A 20,666-nucleotide genomic window follows, 5' to 3' on the forward strand; every position below is an offset into this window, starting at 1 on the left:
CGTGACCCTTTAAGGCTTGAACAACTCTAGCTGATCTCCAAAATATAATAGACACTTCATTTGTTCTAATAATGAAAACGTCATCACACTCTAAACTATTTCCGAGCTTTTGCGACTTGCTGTGTGTGTTCCTTAGCGTCAGTATGTGTTTTATATACCAGCGTTGCCAAAGTCATATAGTTTTTGTTGTCTACTACAAATCCAGGTGCACAGCATTTCTGTGTGCCCCCACCCCCCTGTCATTGCTAACTTGTGCTCGTGAGACGTCAGTCTTAAGGCCATTCTGCAAGCACAAGTTAATAGGGGCTTCACAAGTAAAGGTAAGAGAGGGCTTCCCCATGGGGAAGGCAGCTTGTCCTTTTCTCTACAATGTCTTCTGAAAACTAGTGCCATATGTGGGACAAGCTGCAGCTCTGAAGCCAAGTTGTAAGGCTCATCGCCTCCCCGAAATTTCCCACCTCACTGCTGCATGACTGTCGGGTTTCCACAGTGCAAGGCCACCACAGCCATAGAACATCTGGTGCGTCCTCACAATGATTACGTAACTGTGCTGAGATCAATAGCTGACAGGGTGTTGCTGCGATGGCTGGGGCACGTCCTTGCCAGAAGCTGTGATAGTGGTCTTCGAACAAACACCGCACTGTTCAACCGCTTGTCCACGCCTATCGTCGTTCCAAGCCCTCTGCTGTCTTCTCTCTCTTAGCCCCTGCGTGAGCATTTCTTACTCCTCATATTCTTTCCTAAATTCTGTCTCCAATCTTCCGTTTTCTTTTTTTCCTCATTCCATATTTCTCTTCGGTAGAGACAAGTCTTTTTACATTAATCTTTCTTCTTAGTTTGCTTTTCTATTCTTTCCCTATTTCACCCTCAAGGTAATAAGGTCAGCACAACCCCACCCCTCTGCAAAAACTTGTCATGCTTCGACTTCTAGCGTGATACTAAAACATTTACATGCCTTCACAGCGACCACCAGCCAAAAAAAAAAATGTCATTTTAGGCACACCTCCCATTCCCGAAAAAAATTTCTTATTGTGCCCTGGGCATAGAAATGAGCTGTTTTTTTTTTAGCAATGACTATTAGTGATGACTGAAGCTTTTACTGAAGTTGACCTCCCCATCATGTAGAGTCAGTGCATATAAAATTATATTTTCATTCAATAAAGTTTCAGTTTTAAGTAAAACACTGTGTGTCCTTTTTCTCTTCCTTGCATTCAATTTTTATGCTGTTTTTTTTTCTTTCAAAATGACAGATTAGAGTATCACCATCTTCGTCTCAAGATTTTAAAAACATATTATGCTTTCATTTAACACTCTGAACAACTTACATGAGTTTATGCAGCAAGGCCAGAAAACAAAAGCCAGATCATGTAGCAAACAAGACACAAGACTGCAAACACTGAAAGCACATAGCACCTTTTTTTATTTCTATTGTTCTTGCCTGTCAACACATGCACTAATAAGAGGCTGAAACAGGGATGTGTTACAATAACTAAGATCCTTCCTATATTCTGACCTTTAAGAAAGAGTGCCGTTTCAAAAAGGTTTAAGCTGAGCAATGAGGGCAGGATGCAAACAGGAACACACACAAGCGCACCAGCTAACTTCATTTGCGGAAAGCAGGTAAATCCATAAATAGCAAAACGGAACAGTCGCAAGGACACAGTTTGTGTCATTGCAGGTGGAAGTTCTGCCCTTTCTGTCTTCACCACACAGTTTAAACCTTTTTGAAACCACAAACTGACTAGAACAACAACATGCCTTGCTTAAGGAGCCATGCTTCATTAGCTGGGTGCTTCTGCTGCTAAATTGCATGCTGACTAAAGGCAGTGACTATTTGTCTGGCCATGTGTTGGTGCATTCAACACTCAATGCATCGTCTCTAAGAAAGGATGTCGTCAACAATGAGTGACTGCATGCCGAAGCCCTGGCTACACAGAATTGAGGCTCTGTCAGTGAGTTTCTCCTTTACATGAAAACAAAAACGACGCCATGTATCAGGGCCACACATACAGGGCACATACACTGCTCTTAACTGCAGACACAGGTCAGGGCACATGCGAATTGTCCGCAACCCATTTTGGAAACAAAGAAGCTCCTCATTTCCTTATCGAATTACAATACTAGGTTCCCCTGATGCACACACTCAGATAAGAAGCTGCCTTTTCACCAGCAGTTTTCGGCCGTGGCAGGATTTCACTCCAAAAGGTTGCTCCCAATTGCTGCTGGCTGGCCAAATTCACATTCAGCTGATATTTTTATTTCGCTACAACAATGTTGCGCATGATAAATATGTGGCCCTCTTTTCGAATGCCCATAAATAGTAAGACTGCCATGAAAAATCCGTTTGAAGGTTCTTTTCAGGCATGTACAACTCAGGAATTGTCGCATCTAAACAAGAGGTACAAAAAAAACCTTGAAAATCCGTTAATCATTTATCTGATAGAGTATTCATTTCTCAGTCGGAAATCGCATAACCGCGCACGCTTTTCGCGCATGCGCACAGATTCTGCACCCTGTATAAAAGCGGCCAGAGACCTGAAAGTCGGCGCTCTTTCCTGTCTCTGCTGTTTCTTCCTACTACTGTTGTTGCACCGTGGCTCCGACACTCCGATATCACCACGTCTGCAGTGCTCAATGCACAGACCAGCTTACCAGCACCCCCACTCACCCAACCTCCAGCTTTTCACAGCAGCAAGAAATAATTAAACGAAAACGACTGAGCGAGATGATGAAGCGCAGTGCTGCAGTCAACCCAGTAAGTATCCAAAATAGCGTGACACCGACGTGAGAAGCACGCGTACTACCTGGGGAGACCAAATAGCGCTTAATGCGCACCGTCAGCGCAAACCCCTTTCAGTGAAAGCCGCCGATAACGCACCTTGTGTCGTTGTCAGAGCACCTTGTTTGACAACCGCAGACAACATGCTTATCGATCTAATCTTGAACGGCGGGAGCTTCGAAACGCACTGACGAGACAGCAGACAGCGCAGTAACTGTTTAGTGGACTGGCCCACAGAACACCTAACTGGCCGCTCTGGAATGCATACAGCGGTGAGCCTGGATGGATGGATGGATGGATGGATGTGGCTGTACCCTTTAGATCGGGCGGCGGCTAACGTCACCTAGCCGTAATACTTAGTGAACTAATCATTACAATTATCTTTTTTTTTCTTTAAATAATGAAGTTGAGGATTCGTACTTTGCAGTGAAGGGTTTAATTTTCACTCGTTCCTTGACTTTAGCCACCAATCAGATAACCTCCTTCTAGTTAAGTCTACCCGCTTAAAGTCTATTTTGCCCTCGCTGTCCCTAAATCCCAGTGCTTTGAAAAACTCTGCGCAATCATCCTGAACTATAGGGTGAAGCCCTTTACAGATCATTATCAAGTGTTCGGCAGTTTCTTCTTCCTCTCCACACGCACTGCATACTGTGTCTACCCCTTCGTATTTGGCCCGATATGTCTTGGTTCGCAATACTCCCGTCCTGGCCTCAAACAGTAGAGAACTACCCCGAGTATTATCATAGATCCTTTCCTTGGCAATTTCCTGCTTAAAAGTTCCATATATCTCTAGTGCGGACTTCTTAATCATACCCATTCTCCACATGTCAGTCTCCGTTTCCTTCACTTTCTTCTTAACCGATAGTTCTTTTTGGTTTGGCCACCTGCTGTTTTCTAAGTATTTACCAGTCAACTTCCTGGTTCGCTTCCTCCATTTTGTATCGACATTCTTCATGTACAAGTAGCTGAAAACCTTCCTAGCCCAACGCTCCTCCCCTATTTCTCTCAATCGCTTCTCAAATTTTATCTTGCTGCTAGCCTCCCTGCCCTCAAATGATGTCCATCCCATATCGCCTTGTACTCCCTGATTTGGTGTATTCACGTGAGCTAGCCCAAACCAACGCTCCTCCCCTATTTCTCTCAATCGCTTCTCAAATTTTATCTTGCTGCTAGCTTCCCTGCCCTCAAACGATGTCCATCCCATATCACCATGCACTCCCTAATTTGGTGTATTCCCGTGAGCTCCTAAAGCAAGCCTACCTATTCCACATTGCTTAATTTCTAATCTTGCTTGAACTTCTGATCTCATGCACAAGACCGCATTGCCGAACGTCAGCCCAGGAACCATCACCCCTTTCCCTATTCCTCTCACAACATCATACCTATTGTAATTCCACAGTGCCCTATTTTTCATGACTGCTGCATTCCTGTTACCTTTAGTCGTCACGTATATTTCGTGTTCCCTCAGATACTCGGTCCCATTGCTTATCCATACGCCCAGATATTTGTATTTATCTGTTATCTCTAGCGTGACCTCCTGTATTCTAAGCTCACTACCTTCGTTGTCATTGAAAATCATGACTGCTGATTTTTCCTTACTGAATCTAAAATCTAACCTATCTCCCTCATTACCACAGATGTCCATCAATCTCTGCAAATCTTCCTTGTTGTTGGCCATTAGCACTATATCATCTGCGTACATTAATGCTGGTAGTGCCTGATCAATAAGTTTTCCTTGTTTGACTAAAGAGAGGTTGAAGCCCAGTCCACTTACCTCTAATTTTGCCTCTAATCCTTGTAGGTACATCATGAATAATAAGGGTGAAAGGGGGCACCCCTGCCTAAGCCCCCGTTTTACCTCTGCAGGCTTGGATACCTGTTTTTCCCACTTTATAACTACCTTGCTACCTTTATAGATACCTTTTAAAAGATTAGTGACTACATGTTCTATGCCTAGTGTGTCCAGTATTCCCCACAATACCTCTTGAACCACGCTATCGTACGCTCCCTTGATATCCAAAAATGCTAGCCGCAGGGGCCTGTGTTCCTTTTCTGCTATTTCGATGCACTGCGTCAGTAAGAACAGATTGTCTTCCGACCTCCTGTGTTTCCGAAACCCATTCTGCAGTTCCCCCAGCACCCCCTCATCCTCTATCCATGCCTGCAGTCTTTCCTTTATAACCTGCATCGCCAGCCTGTAGACCACTGATGTCACTGTTATAGGACGGTAGTTGTTTATGTCAGCTTTGTCCCCCTTTCCTTTATAGATCATGCTCATCCTGCTAAGTTTCCATCCATCGGGAACTTCACCATCGATTATTATTGTGCTCACTGCCTCTCTCAAAGCCTGCTTAGACTTCGGACCTAAGGTCATTATCAGCCTAATTGGAATGCCATCTGGGCCTGTTGATGTACTACTAGGAACCCTTTTCTCAGCCCTTTCCCACTCCCGTTGTGAAAATGGAGCCATTGCACCACTTGATTCGTCATTGTCTATTGTGGTGCATAAAGTGCTTCTTTGTTGAAATTTTTCTGTCACCCTTGTTCTTATATCGTGCCCTTCTAGCCTAGCACCTTGGGCTGTCGTTATAAACCTCTGCACTAGGCTCGTCTCATTTCTTAGGGAGTTTAGATGGTTCCAAAATTTCGCAGCTGCCTTTCTATCTTTTTTATGTACTTCTGCCAGCCACTGAGCTCCCTTTCTTTTAATCTTTTCATTGATCAGAAGAGATGCATCCCTTCTACAGCTTAGAAAGGTTTCCCATTTTCTTTCAACATCATCTGTCGGTTCGCCCCGTTGCTTAGGATATCTGTGTTCCCTAGAGGCTTGCTGACGTTTTGCTATGGCCCTCTTAACTTCCTCATCCCACCAACTTTTGGGTTTGTGTCTTGTTTTCCGTGGTGACTTGTCACGCGTCTTGGCAAGCTCTAGCTCAAAGAGTCTAATTAAATTTGTGTATGTCCACGCTGTCTTATTATCCTCCGTGATTACTTTCTCAATTTGTTTAGTGGCTATTTCAATTTGCCTTTCTGGATAAAAATTTTCCTGTAGTGGCTCATCTTGTCTCCTTCCCACTTTCACTGCTCTTCCAAAACTTAGCTTGATACGTTTGTGATCACTACCCAGACTTCTGGAGCCACCTTCATCTATGTGCATTCCCCTGAGCTTATCATAAATCCTATGTGACATCAGTGCATAATCTATCGTCGACTGCAGCCTTCCTACCTCCCATGTTATTTTCCCTTCACACTCCTCGGTACTGTTGCAAATGATCAAATCAAGCCTTTCACACATATCCATGATCATTTTGCCTGTCGGGTCGGTATACCCATCTATATCTTCTATGTGCGCATTCATGTCTCCTAGTATAATTATCTCGCACTCTCTTCCTAACTCCTGAATGTCCTTTGATATACACTCTACCATTGCCTGGTTTTCTTCTCTGGCCTTTGCTCCCGTCCACAAGTACATGAAACCAAGGAGTGTCATTTGACCTGCCACTTTCCCTTTTAGCCATAAATGTTCCTTGTATTTCCTGCTTGACCCTATGCCAGTCTGTACTTTTATAAATGAATGCCCCAATACCACCCCCCTTTCTGCTGCCTTCTGTTCTATTACAATATTCGCACGCGTAGTCCGGATTGTTCGGAGGTTCTTCCATGTCCCTGAGATGTGTTTCTACAAAACCGTATACCATCGGCCTCTCTTCCCTTAGCTGTTCTTCTATCTCTTTTCACTTCAGCCTGTTCCTACCACCTTGCATATTAATATACCCTATGTCTGAATTGGCTCGGCGCTCGTGGCTACGTCTATTTATGTCCCGGACTCTACCTATTGTAGATATTGGTGCCACTTTGTAATCGTATCTGTTCATACCACGTGTCGAAGAGTCTCCCTGGTTGTTTTCCTCGTTGCTAGCTATCCTGCACCCAGAAGGGCTCGCTTGCCCCCAAAAAAGCTACTGCGCGTCCTGCAAGTCGCCAACCCACCTCATGACCTAGCCGCCCATCGAAGTGAATTCTGTCTCGTTGAAAACCACCCCACCTATGCACCTCTCTGTTTATTTCCACCACCTCAAAGCATTTCTCTCGACTCATCCGCCATATCTATTGGTTTGCGTTGACAACCGCTCTTTGGAGGTTGCTATCACGCACCGGTACCTCCGGTATCGTGCATACCACACCTGCACCTCACGAGAAGTGGCGCGCTTGTCATCGACAGCTTTCGCCAGAGTGGCTGCTAGTCCTCTATATCTTCATTTAAGACATCGTTTAAACCGCCTGAAATTATCACGAGGTTTCGTCTATCAGCTGTTGTTTTGAGTTTTGCGCTCGCTTGCCTCATGACTGCTTCAAAGCTTGCGTCCTGGGAACGCCCCTACTGCAACCCTCTTGTCACCTCTTACCCTCTCTTTGATGGCTTCTGTGCATCGATTTAAATTCGAGTCCCCGGCGATTATCACATGCTGTGACTTTTCAGCTGGAGCGTCCTGCACCTGGGGGCTACTTGCACCTGTGACGCCGGCTGCTTTGTTCCCTCCCAGCCAAACCACTACCTCGCTGAAGCTGGCCCTTGGGACAGTTGAACCGGCTGAACCTGCTTTTTCCAAACTTGCTTGCTCTCCCTTCTCCACCGTTCTTCTTGCCGGTTCCCTACTGTTCTCTCCGCAGTCCGCTTCTTTGTTCAGCTTCGCTAGTGCTTCCTCGGCGGACTTCAGTCTTTCTCCCATTGCCATCGTTTTCTCTTGCTCTGTCGCCAACGCGGTATCGAGCTCGGCGATTCTCGTCAGCAGTTCACTCTGGGCAACCAACATTTTCTCCATTTTTTTCCTCGACTTCACATTGCCTACACTTCGCGTCAGCCTCTTCTCCATCCGCTTCTACGCTTGGGTCCACTTTCAAACCCACTCCACATCCTGAACACTTTACAGTCTTTTAAAAAATGTCTTTCAGACATCAATTGTCCCTATAATCGATAATTACTAAACTCGAGCCCTGCACTACGAAAAAAAAAAGGAAGTCTAAGCTCTACTACAAAAATTTGCGTGTTCAATGTACGCGCACCTCCCCCACGGGGTGGCAAAAGAAAAAAACAACAAAAAATTCAAACACACACACCCGCACTAACTAATAAATACCTGGTGACTGGCCCCCTAAAAAGTCGTACCATAAAATAAGTGCTACGAAGATTTCAGCCGCTGGCTTAATTAAAAGACAAGCTCAAAACATGTAAAAACACTTATCTGCGCAGTCGATCCGGAGCGCCCAAAAAACACGTCCATCCACCGCGACAGCCCGAACTGAACGAGCGGGCAGCTGACTAACAGTCCCTCGTATACGACCTAATGACACGAAGTCTGCCAGTACGAGACCCTCGTTTAATGAATAAGGTTTAACGTAATAAGTTCACGTGCTACGTAACGCCAAATATGCGCATAAAAGAATGTTTCACTCTCGTCGCTTGTCTTATAGATGGCGCTCGCTAGCTGACACTCCCACTTCTAAATTCACATATAAACCCCAAAAAGTAGAAGGAGGGAAGGCAGCTGTGGTAGCTCAGTTGTGAGTATTTTGTGCAAAACCAGTAATAAAGAAAAAAAAGCTGTGGTAGCTCAGTGGTTAGACCATCGGACGCGTTATTCGAAGGTCGTAGGTTCGATTCCTGCTAACGACTGGTTATTTTTTCACCCACTTTTCTGTCTTCTTATTTACATTCCATTGGTTCTAATAACTTCCCCTGTACATTCCTTGGCATTACTGTAAGGTAGATCTCCTTAATATTGTGTCAAAACACGGAAAACCGAGCCCTTAGGTATACACTTCTTTCCCTTACTTCATTAAACGAGGGTCTCGTACTGGCAGACTTGGTGTCATTAGGTTGAATACGAGGGACTGTTAGTCAGCTGCACGCTCATAATAATTTCACGTGCTACGTGACGCCAAACATGCGCATAAGAGTGTTTTCACATTCGTCGTTTGGCTTATAGATGGCGCTGACTGTCACTCCTACTTCTAAATTCACATTTAAATTCAAAAAAGTGGATGGAGGGAGGGCCGCTGTGATAGCTCAGTGGTTAGAGCATCGAACGCGTAATTCGAAGGTCGTAGGTTCGATTCCTGCTCACGGCTGGTTATTTTTTCACCCACTTTTCTTTCTTCTTATTTAGATTCCATTGGTTCTAATAACTTCCCCTGTACACTCCTTGGCATTACTGTCTGATCTCATTAATATTGTGTCAAAACACGGAAAAACGAGCCTTTAGGTATACGCTTCTTTCCGTGATATATATATATATATATATATATATATATATATATATATATATATATATATATATATATATATATATATATATATATATATATATATATTGATACAAAACAGCCGCTAAACACGGCTGCATGAAAGAGGAGGACGAAGTGGGTTTTTCCGTTGGATGCTGGTCTGGCGCCATCTTACTCGTCGAGTTCTGTGCGCTGTAAATAGATCATTAACCAAGTTACTCGTAACATTATTGGTGGAGGTGGACGACCCCTGTACCTCGATGGAGACGCGCAGCGGTCGCACCATCGGCGAGCTTTCGACTGCTTCGACTGCTGGTACTTCCTCTACGCCGCCCTCGTCAGTCCAAGCCACCACGTACGTCACACTCCCGCACCTCCGGGATCCCGGCACTCTCTCCGGTGATGGTACGATCGATCTCGACACTTGGGTGAAGCGGTACGAGCGCGTCAGTGCAACTCATCGCTGGGATCCCACGCTCATGCTCGCCAACGTGCTTTTCTACCTGGACGGCACTCCCAGAACATGGTTTGAAAGCCACGAAGCCGACATAACGAGCTGGGATCTCTTCAAAGCAAAGATACGTGACCTGTTTGGCGATTCATCTGGTCGTCAGCTCGCTGCGAAGACTCTTGCCACACGGGCCCAGTCTTCTACCGAATCGTACGCCTCCTACATTCTTGACGTTTTGGCCCTTTGTTCCAAGGCCGACCAGTCCATGTCCGAAGACGAAAAGGTTAACCACGTCTTGAAAGGCATTGCCGACGATGCTTTCAACCTGCTGGTTTTTAACAACATCTCGAGCATCGACAACATCCTTAAAGAATGCCGACGTCTCGAACAAGCTAAAGCCCGCCGTGTAGCCCAAAACATCGTGCGCCTTCCGAACACAGCAGCCACCTCTTCGTGTGACGACGTCTTCCACCAGGCCCCTCCATGTGACAACCTCACACGCATCATTCGTCGAGAGGTCGAGGCAGCACAACCGGTAGCCACGCCACTACCGACGCCTACGCCTTCCCCGACCACGATTTCTTTGATACAAGCCGTCGTTCGTCGAGAGCTATCGAATGTCGGCCTACATCCTGTACCTGCCGTATACTCTGCTGTGCCTTCTTTTCGTCCCCCTTCTGCTCCTCGCATACAACGCAATCCGTCCGAATGGCGTACCCTTGATGACAGGCCCATATGTTTCAATTGTCGACGCGTTGGTCATATCGCACGTCACTGCCGCAGCCGCTGGGCTCCACCGTCCCATTATGCACCTCAGTATTACACCACTTCTGCTCGCGAATCGTCCCCATCACTTTCTCCATCAACGCCGACCACATTTTCCGCTCCTACAGCACCTCTTAGCAGACCTCGCTACGACCGGTCACCGTCCCCTGCTCGTCGCCAGTCCCGGTCGCCCCCACAACGCCGTGCTGCCTCGCCGACCTATTCGCAGCATCTCCGACCGGAAAACTAGGCCGTGCAGCTTCTGGAGGTGGAGCTGCGTTGACGACCTTAGTAAGAAATCCTCGATTAACGTTAACAACGAACCGGAACCTTTTGGACGTTACTGTCGACAATGCTCGTGTCAGTGCGTTGATAGATACTGGCGCGTATGTGTCCATTATGAGTGCTTACCTTCGCCGCCGACTTAAAAAAGTTGTCACGCCCGCCCTCAACCGAGCTGTACGAGTCGCCGATGGAAGAACTGCCGCAATTCTTGGCATGTGCTCTGCGCGAGTGTCTATTGGGGAGAGAAGCACTGTAGTTCTTTTCGCCGTTATCGAACATTGCCCTCATGAACTCATTCTCGGTATGGATTTTCTAGCCATGCACTCTGCCCTCATAGACTGTTCAGCTGGCTCTCTCCATCTCGATTTACCCCTCTTTTCCGACCCGCCAAGCCCACCGCAAACCAGCCTCTGCTGTATTGATTTCACGCGTCTCCCTCCTAACTCCGTCACGCATGTCGACTTATCCTCCACGCCGCCAGTACCTGATGGTGGTTACATGGTGGCCCCGATTCCTGCAGTGATGCTTACGCATGGGGTTGCTGTGCCGCATATGATTCTGACGATTAAGAGAAACCGCACCTTCCTTCCACTGGTCAACTTTTCACTCACCACCCAAGTTCTGCCACAGGGTATCTCCCTGGCCAAAATTACTACTCTCCAAGATGACCAAGATTACTACTCTCCAAGATGACTTCAGAGTTGACGATTGCTGCAGCTCAGTCAGTGGTTCCACTCCATCACGTTCTTGGGGTGCCGACATTGAGCGAATGGCGTCATCGGACCTCACGTCTGAGCAAGCTTCAGCGCTTTGCCACGTTCTTGAGGGCTATCGTAGCATTTTCGACTTTGCCAGCAACTCTTTAGGCCAAACGACCATTGTCACTCATCGCATAAATACTGGCCATGCAACCCCCATTCACCGACGCCCCTACCATGTGTCGGCGTCGGAGCGTGCAATATTACAACATGAAGTCGGCAAAATGCTTGCGAAAAACATTATCGAGCCTTCATGCAGCCCCTGGGCTTCTCCAGTCGTCCTTGTTAAAAAGAAAGATAGAACATGGCGCTTTTGTGTCGATTACCGTCACCTTAACAAAATTACCAAAAAAGACGTTCATCCTTTACCTCGCATCGACGACGCCCTCGACTGCCTGTACGGTGCCACCTATTTTTCAACTATTGACCTTCGGTCAGGGTACTGGCAGATAGCCGTCGACGAGATGGACCGCGAGAAGACCGCATTCATCACTCCTGATGGTCTTTATCAGTTTAAGGTGATGCCCTTTGGACTCTGCAATGCACCAGCCACATTTGAAAGAATGATGGACTCATTGTTCCAAGGGTTGAAATGGTCCACCTGCTTGTGTTACCTTGACGATGTTATTGTCTTTTCGCCCACATTTGACTCGCATCTTGATCGTTTGTCAGCTATTTTGGACGTTTTTCATCGAGCCGGACTCCAGCTTAACGCCTCCAAGTGCCACTTCGCTCGTCGCCAAATTTCCGTGCTCGGTCACCTTGTCGATGCCCAAGGCGTGCGTCCAGACCCAGAGAAAATTCGTGCAGTCATGAACTTTCCCGTTCCGAGGACCACAAAGGATGTCCGCAGTTTTGTGGGGTTGTGCTCGTATTTCAGACGCTTTGTTAAGGACTTTGCGACCATTGCACGCCCACTCACAGACCTCTTGAAGAAAGACGCCTCGTTTACCTGGGGCCATGATCAAGCGTTATCGTTTTCGCAACTTACAACACTGCTTACAACGCCACCAATCTTGGCTCACTTTTATCCATTAGCCCCAACCGAGGTTCACACGGACGCCAGTGGACACGGCATAGGAGCTGTGCTATTGCAGCAACAACGCGGACACGACCGTGTTATAGCCTACGCAAGTCGACTACCATCTCCAGCCGAGCGCAACTATTCCATCACGGAGCGCGAGTGCCTCGCCCTTGTATGGGCAGTCGCCAAGTTTCGCCCATACCTGTACGGGCGCTCATTCCGTGTTGTCACGGATCATCACGCGCTCTGCTGGCTAGCCTCCCTGAAGGACGCCACGGGACGTCTCGCTCGTTGGGCTCTACGCCTTCAAGGGTACACGTATCTGTAATGTACAAAACAGGGCGATTACATCAGGATGCGGATTGTTTATCCCGCTACCCTGTTGACGAAGCAACCGATACCGACGTTATCACGGACGTTTTTTCCGTGTCGCAGCTGTTAAACATTGGCGAAGAGCAACGTCGGGATGCTTCTTTACGAGCCATCATTGACAAACTGGAGTCAACGCCACGCGACCCGTCCCTACGAATGTTTTAGATGCGGAGCATCTAATACTCGAGGCTTGTAGTGCGGCGCCGTCCGCAAGCTTCCTCCCCCTTCTTCCACCATCTGTGCATCCCTTCCTCCTGTACACACCGCGCGCGCTTCACTCCTCCACCATCTGTGCACCCTTCCTCCTCTACACACCGCGTGCGCTTCTCCTCTTCACGAACATTCGCTAGCTGTATAATGTAGCGCGCATGCACCGTCACGCTTCGAGAACATCGGCAGCTGACGCGCGCGCATGCGCCGTCGCGCTTCGAGAACATCGGCAGCTGACGCGCGCGCATGCGCCGTTGCGCTTCTCCCCCTTCTCGAACATTCGACAGCTGAGAGTGCATGCGCCGTCGCGCTGTATATATACTCAATGTCGGTGCTCGCTCGCTCAGTTGCCGCTCGTCGGTTGGTTTGTACGGCGCGTCGACGTCCGAGGTCGCAATGATCGACGTCCCTTCGACCAGCGCCGGCCAAAGTGTTGGCGGAACCGCAACCAAGTCGTCGTCCGAAGACAAGGCAGCGCGGAGAAGAGCTCGCGACGCCGAACGTAAAAGTCGGCGTCGAGCGGAAGATGCTCAATTTAGAGAACGTGAAGCCGCTGAGAGACGTCAGCGTCGAGCAGCAGCACCGGATTCGGCCGCTTTGAAACGTAAGCGTCGACAAGAGGACCCGGACTTTCGAAAATGGGAAGCCGAGTGCAAGCGTCGGCGACGAGAGGCCGATCCCGATGCTGCCCGCGAGCGCAAGCGCGCCGAGGTAGCGGCGTGGCGCGCCAAGCAGTATGCCACGCCCAACGCTCGCTTCAAGCGCGACTTCCTCGACCGAAGCTTCGGCCACACCTGCAAGGTGTGTGATCGTCTTTGGTTCGATAACAACTTAACTCGGATCGGCAACATTCAGAACAACTCCAAAGCGTTGTCGGTTCTTTGCGATACGTTTGGAAAGGGCACCGACTATGCCGACTACGTCGTGTGTGCTACGTGCAAGCAGTCGTTGATTGTCGGTCGAGTTCCCTCGGCTAGCGTGAGTTACGCTCCGCATCCTCCTCAGTGTTCCCCCGAGGGAAGCTGCGGGCATTTTTTTTGGTGAAAGACGGGATCCTATACCGCCGAAACCTTGATTCCTTCGGATCAGACTTACTTCCTGTCATCCCAGCGCACCTGCGTTCCTCTGTCCTGCATCAACTCCATGACGCTCCCATAACAGGCCATTTGGGCGTTTCTCGCACGTACGATCGAGTACGACGTCGTTTTTTTTTTTGGCCTGGACTTGCCCGCTCTGTTCGACGCTATGTCGCCGCTTGTGAGCCCTGTCAGCGTCGCGAAACGCCGTCTGCCCTTCCAGCCGGTTACCTTCAGCCGATCGACGTTCCCAACGAGCCTTTCTTTCGAGTTGGTCTCGACCTGTTGGGCCCTTTGCCACTCTCCACAGCCGGAAATAAATGGATTGCTGTTGCCACGGACTACGCGACGCGGTACGCAATCACACGAGCACTCCCGACCAGCTGCGCTACCGACGTTGCGGACTTTCTGCTGTACGACATCATATTAGTGCACCGTGCTCCCCGTCAACTTCTCACCGACCGTGGCCGCACGTTCTTATCAGCTGTCGTTCATGAAATCCTGAGGTCTTGTCATACCAAGCACAAATTTACTACTTCGTACCATCCCCAGTCAAATGGCCTCACGGAGCGCCTTAACAGGACCCTAACCGATATGCTTGCCAAATACGTTGCGGCAGACCACCACGATTGGGACATTCATTTGCCGTATGTGACGTTCGCCTACAACTCATCTCGTCACAACACTGCCGGATATTCGCCCTTCTATGTACTATATGGATGGGACCCAACTCTACCTTTAGACACGTTACTACATGCGGCCACTGAATATGCTGGTGAAGCCATTGCCCGCGCCGACCACGCGCGCCAAGTCGCCCGTAATCGTTTACAGGCTTCAAAGGCGCGCCAACAACAGCTCTACAATTCTCACCATAGGGACGTGCACTTTTCTCCGGGTTCTCTCGTGCTCCTCTGGTCACCTACTCGGCATGTGGGACTGTCGGAAAAACTGTTGTCGCCCTACACTGGACCACTCCGTATCGTTCGCCAAGTGACAGACGTCACGTACGAGATTGTTCCAACTGATCCAACAAAGTCATCGTCAGCTCCGAGCGACATTGTTCACGAGGCTCGGCTAAAGCCCTATTACCCCCCTTCGACATCATCTGCGTAAATTTAGCACCGGGACGGTGCTTCTACCGCCGGGGGTTATGATACAAAACAGCCGCTAAACACGGCTGCATGAAAGAGGAGGACGAAGTGGGTTTTTCCGTTGGATGCTGGTCTGGCGCCATCTTACTCGTCGAGTTCTGTGCGCTGTAAATAGATCATTAACCAAGTTACTCGTAACATTATATATATATATATATATATATATATATATATATATATATATATATATATATATATATATTGTAAAGAAGAGGAAGTACTCCGGCGCAGAGGCAGCAGCATCGAGTGTGCAGCAGCGGGGCTCGAGCTCGGAAATTGCGGCTGGTGCATCGCCTTCCAAGCCTTCCAAGCACCAACCTTTCTGCTTAATAAATCTCCTTTATAATTGGTGGAGACGTGCCGGGTACCGTCCCTTACACCTTCCCGCTACCATCCTGGAACTCCGTTCTCGACGGCTACCTTCTGCTATGCCGGACGCCGATCAGCAGACGCTTCCATCTCTTCCGGCCACCTGTCCAGGCAGTGTTCCTCAGCGGGAGCCTCCAATCTTCAGTGGAACAGATGACAACGACGTTGAAGAGTGGCTCTCGACTTTCGAACGGGTGAGCGCTTTAAACAGATGGACGGACGCGGACAAGTTGACACGCGTTTCGTTCTATCTCGCGGGTGTAGCCAGCCTTTGGTTTAGAAACCACCAGGCAGACGTCCGAACGTGGCCGCAATTTAAAACGTCGATTGTAGCAGTCTTCGATCGACCTGCCGTCCGAAAACTTCGTGCCGAGCAACGTTTACGCACACGCGCACAAGAAACGGGTGAAACCTTCACAAGTTACATAGAGGACGTCGTCGATTTGTGCAGACGCGTGAACGCCGAAATGACGGAAGCTGAAAAATGTAAACACATCCTCAAAGGGATTGACGACGACGCTTTTCAAATGCTCTTGGCGAAAAGCCCGACGACTGTTAACGACGTAATTAGCCTCTGCCAAAGCTATGATGAATTGCGGAAGCAGCGAGCTCTGACAAGACGTCCTCCAGCGCACGATTTGGCATCGCTGTCTAGTGTGATCAGTGGTCATGACCACGCGTCACTAATAGCCGAAATAAAAGCATTTGTCCGCGAAGAAGTTGCACGACAGCTTTCCTTGGTGCCTTTCACACCAGAAGCTACCACGACTTTACCATCGTCTCTACGTGACGTCATTCAAGGAGAGGTCGCCGAGGCCTTACCAGCTGCTCGCGAGCCTAATCTTGTGGCTGCTCCTCTCACCTACGCCGCGGCTGCAGCCATGCCCACTCGCAAGGCGCCTGCGCCTCCGTCCCAGCCTCGCGCGAGCTATCCCCCAGCTCCAGTTCACTGGACCAGCACTAACACCGCCAACCCGTGGCGCACCCTCGATAATCGCCCGATATGTTACGCTTGTCGATACCCCGGACACGTCGCAAGGTATTGTCGCCGCCGGACGCATATCACCAATGAAAACCGCCGTGAGCCTTTCTTCCCGCTTGACTCCAACGCGCGATACGGTTCTTCCACTCCAATGCCAGCCCGCTACCAGGACGACCACCGCCCTCGGCCGGGACGTCTTCGCTCGCCCTCTCCACGCCACCGCTCGCCTTCTCCTATGCGTCGACGGCCCGCACCTAACGAGGAGGAAAACTAGATGACGCAGTTCCTGAGGCAAGAACTGCGCAAGTTTCGGTTTGCCCAAGTCCTCATTTGTCGCCTACCAATGTTATTGATGTGTTCGTCGAAAATATCCCTACTGTCGCTCTTGTAGATACCGGTGCAGCTGTTTCGGTTATAGATGCTGGATTTTGCCGCTCAATTCGTAAGGTTACGACGCCTTTCTCCGGATTATCGCTTCGCACAGCCAGTGCTCAACCTGTTCAACCGACCGCAGTATGTACAGCCCGCGTGACAATTCAGGACGTTCTGTATACGATAGAGTTCGTGGTTCTTCCATCATGCTCCCATAATATTATTTTGGGATGGGACTTTTTGTCGCGTCATAACGCCGTAATCGACTGTGCTAGGGCTGAGGTCGAATTTTGCTCACTGGATGACCAAGCGTCCGTCGACACCCAGTTTGCCGCTAAACTTGTCGTTAGCGATGACACCTACATCCCTCCATGCTCTTTTGCGTTCGTGCCAGTTTCATGCAGCGCCATATCCAACGGCACGGTCTTCTTCACACCATCTCCAATATTCGTCGCCCGAAGAGCTCTCCCCCTGCCTTTTGCTGCTCTCGATCTTGTAGAAGGGTCAGCCACAATGCCAATTTATAATCATGAATCGTCGTCTTTATCCCTACTTTGTCGCGAGTGCCTTGGCCACGTCGAGACAATCAGTTCTTCCAGAATTATATCCGTCCCCGATGAGGTGCCTTCAACCTCCGTCTGTGAACTGGCTGTCGTCTCAGCGCCTGACTCAACGTCGGCAAACATATTTCAACCATTCATCGCTGCAGATTTGACATCTTCGCAGCGTTCACAACTCCTCACCATTCTTGAGAGCTACCGCCACTCTTTCGACGTTGAACAAACATCTCTCGGCCGTGCCTTAGCAGTAGAACACCACATCGACACTGGGTCCCACTCACCGCTGCGACAACGACCGTATCGCGTGTCCGCTACAGAACGCCGCGTCATTGCTGACCAAGTAGACGACATGCTTCGCAGAGGCGTCATTCGACCTTCCCAGAGCCCATGGGCGTCTCCGGTGGTTCTCGTCAAAAAGAAAGACGGTTCTATTCGTTTCTGTGTCGATTTCCGGCGATTGAACAAGATCACGCTGAAGGATGTCTATCCACTACCGCGCATTGACGATGCTTTGGACAATTTGCAGGGTGCCGAGTTCTTTTCCTCGTTAGACTTGCGGTCAGGCTACTGGCAGGTGCCTATGGCGGAGGCCGATCGCCCCAAAACCGCTTTTGTGACGCCAGACGGCTTATATGGATTCACCGTCATGCCCTTCGGACTTTGCAATGCACCTGCAACGTTCGAACGAATGATGGACAACATCCTGCGTGAACTAAAATGGAAGATATGCTTGTGTTACCTCGACGATATCGTGGTCTTCGCCCCTAACTTTGACACACACTTACGTCGCCTTCAGCACGTCCTTACTTGCTTAACTAACGCCGGTTTGCAATTAAACCTCAAAAAATGTCGATTTGCCATGCGTCAATTGAACATTTTGGGCCACGTTGTTTCCAAGGAAGGCATCTTCCCGGATCCCGAGAAATTGCGAGCTGTTACGGCGTTTCCTAAACCTGCCACCATCAAAGAACTTCGAAGTTTCATCGGCTTGTGTTCGTATTTCCGGCGATTCGTCCGAAACTTTGCGTCTATCATATCACCTCTCACGCAACTTCTCAGCAGCTGTAAAGACCTCTTATCGTGGTCCCCTGCCTGCGACGAGGCTTTCACCACCCTGCGACGGCTTCTTACGACGCCACCCATTCTACGCCATTTCGATCCTGAAGCTCCAAATGAAATCCACACCGACGCCAGTGGTGTAGGCCTGGGTGCTGTGCTCGCACAGCGTAAACCGGAACATCAGGAATACGTCGTGGCATACGCTAGTCGCACACTTACCAAGGCTGAGAGCAACTACAGCGTCACAGAAAAGGAGTGCTTGGCCATTGTGTGGGCCCTTGGAAAGTTTCGCCCATATCTATATGGTCGTTCTTTTGATGTCGTGACCGACCACCACGCGCTGTGCTGGCTTTCGACGTTAAAAGACCCATCTGGCCGCCTCGCTCGCTGGGCGTTGAAAATTCAAGATTACGACATACGCGTGGTTTATCGGTCAGGACGGAAGCATGCTGACGCCGACGCCCTTTCCCGTTCCCCCCTGTCCCAGAATGCCACAGCTGACTCCGCTTGCGATTCCACATTGTCATCGCTTGACTTTGACACCATTGCTATCGAACAACGCAATGACCCGTGGACTGCGTCTCTCCTCAATCATCTCTCCGACACTTCTGAACTCCCAAAGACGCGAACGCTTCGGCGCCAAGTTCAACACTTCTCGATACGTGACACGCTTCTCTATCGACGTAACTACGCACCAGAGGGACGCAAGTGGCTGCTCGTCGTTCCACGAACCCTGAGGTCGCAGATTTGTTCCTCTTTTCACGCTGACCCACAATGTGGCCACGCAGGAGTCTTCAAGATTTACGAAAGGCTTCGACATCGCTACTACTGGCGTGGCATGTATACCTTCGTCCGCAACTTCGTCCGCTCTTGTGCCGAATGTCAGCGCCGAAAATCTCCACCACACGCCTCCGCCGGTGAACTACAGCCTTTACCATGCCCTTCCCGACCCTTCGAACGGGTTGGAATAGATATTTATGGGCCACTTCCATTGACTCCGACTGGCAACAGGTGGATAATAGTTGCTATCGACCACCTAACGCGCTATGCTGAAACCGCTGCTCTTAAAACGGCTACAGCACAGGAGGTTGCCACTTTCCTACTGCGTCATTTTGTGTTGCGTCATGGAGGCCCTCAAGAACTCCTCAGTGACCGCGGCCGCGCCTTCTTGTCCGAGGTCATTGAAAAATTGCTCGCTGAGTGTGCTATTGTACATCGCACATGTACCGCTTACCACCCACAAACCAACGGGGCTACCGAGCGCTTTAATCGTACTCTCGGTGACATGCTATCTATGTATGTGACGCCTGACCACTCTAACTGGGACTTAGTTCTCCCATTCATTACATACGCCTATAATACGGCAACGCAAGCGACAACAGGCTTCTCCCCTTTTTACCTCCTCTACGGCCGTCACCCCTCCCACACCATTGACACCATTTTGCCCTATCACCCAGACGCGTCCGAGTGCCTACCGATCTTGGACGCCGCCAGACACGCAGAAGAATGCCGCCAGTTAGCTCGTCGCTTTACCTGCGATGACCAAAACAGGCAAAAAGCAATTCGTGATGCCCAGACCTCAACTCCCGTTTTTCTTCCGGGTTCTCTTGTATGGCTGTCAGTGCCGCATCACACACCTGGGCTCTCTTCCAAACTTCTGCCAAAGTACGATGGGCCATTTCGTATTGTCGAACAAACTTCGCCAGTAAACTACCTCATTGAGCCTCTTACGCCACCATCAGACTTGCGACGTCGCAACCGCGAGGTTGTACACGTCCAGAGGCTCAAGCAATACCACGGTTCAACGCCGCCTGCCCAGGACTAAGTCGCCAGGATGGCTCCTTTTTTCTCCGTGGGGCCATTGTAAAGAAGAGGAAGTACTCCGGCGCAGAGGCAGCAGCATCGAGTGTGCAGCAGCGGCTCGAGCTCGGAAATTGCGGCTGGTGCATCGCCTTCCAAGCCTTCCAAGCACCAACCTTTCTGCTTAATAAATCTCCTTTATAATATATATATATATTTATATATATATAAATATATATATATATATATATATATATATATATAATATATATATATAAATATATATATATATATATATATATTTATATATATATATATATATATATATATATATATATATATATATATATATATATATTGCCGCGCGC

The 20,666-nt window shown here is 49.1% G+C and overlaps 2 protein-coding genes and 1 non-coding gene across 10 annotated transcripts in view; 2 read left to right on the forward strand and 1 right to left on the reverse strand.

Moving 5' to 3' along the window:
* The window catches only part of Gcat (Glycine C-acetyltransferase), a 367,236-nt gene extending 364,154 nt beyond the window's left edge, over positions 1-3,082 (reverse strand). For 3 of the 8 annotated variants that reach the window (XM_075889270.1, XM_075888329.1, XM_075888808.1), the window contains exon 1: positions 2,879-3,078. In XM_075889270.1, the coding sequence (XP_075745385.1) occupies positions 2,879-2,924 (46 nt within the window). In that variant the 5' untranslated portion in view covers positions 2,925-3,078. Of the gene's footprint in view, positions 1-2,878 lie in introns of all 8 variants that reach the window. The other 5 variants (XR_012893994.1, XR_012893933.1, XM_075887558.1 and 2 more) reach the window with 5 other exon arrangements.
* LOC119178211 (uncharacterized) overlaps positions 1-20,666 on the forward strand; it is a 241,075-nt gene that overhangs the window by 174,568 nt on the left and 45,841 nt on the right. The gene's annotated exons all lie outside the window — the stretch shown is intronic.
* Positions 8,836-8,908, forward strand: TRNAT-CGU (transfer RNA threonine (anticodon CGU)). Its single transcript has one exon. It is a non-coding gene; the product is annotated as a tRNA-Thr (tRNA).

The sequence above is a fragment of the Rhipicephalus microplus genome, chromosome 1 (assembly GCF_043290135.1).
Source record: "Rhipicephalus microplus isolate Deutch F79 chromosome 1, USDA_Rmic, whole genome shotgun sequence".
Lineage (NCBI taxonomy): Eukaryota > Metazoa > Arthropoda > Arachnida > Ixodida > Ixodidae > Rhipicephalus > Rhipicephalus microplus.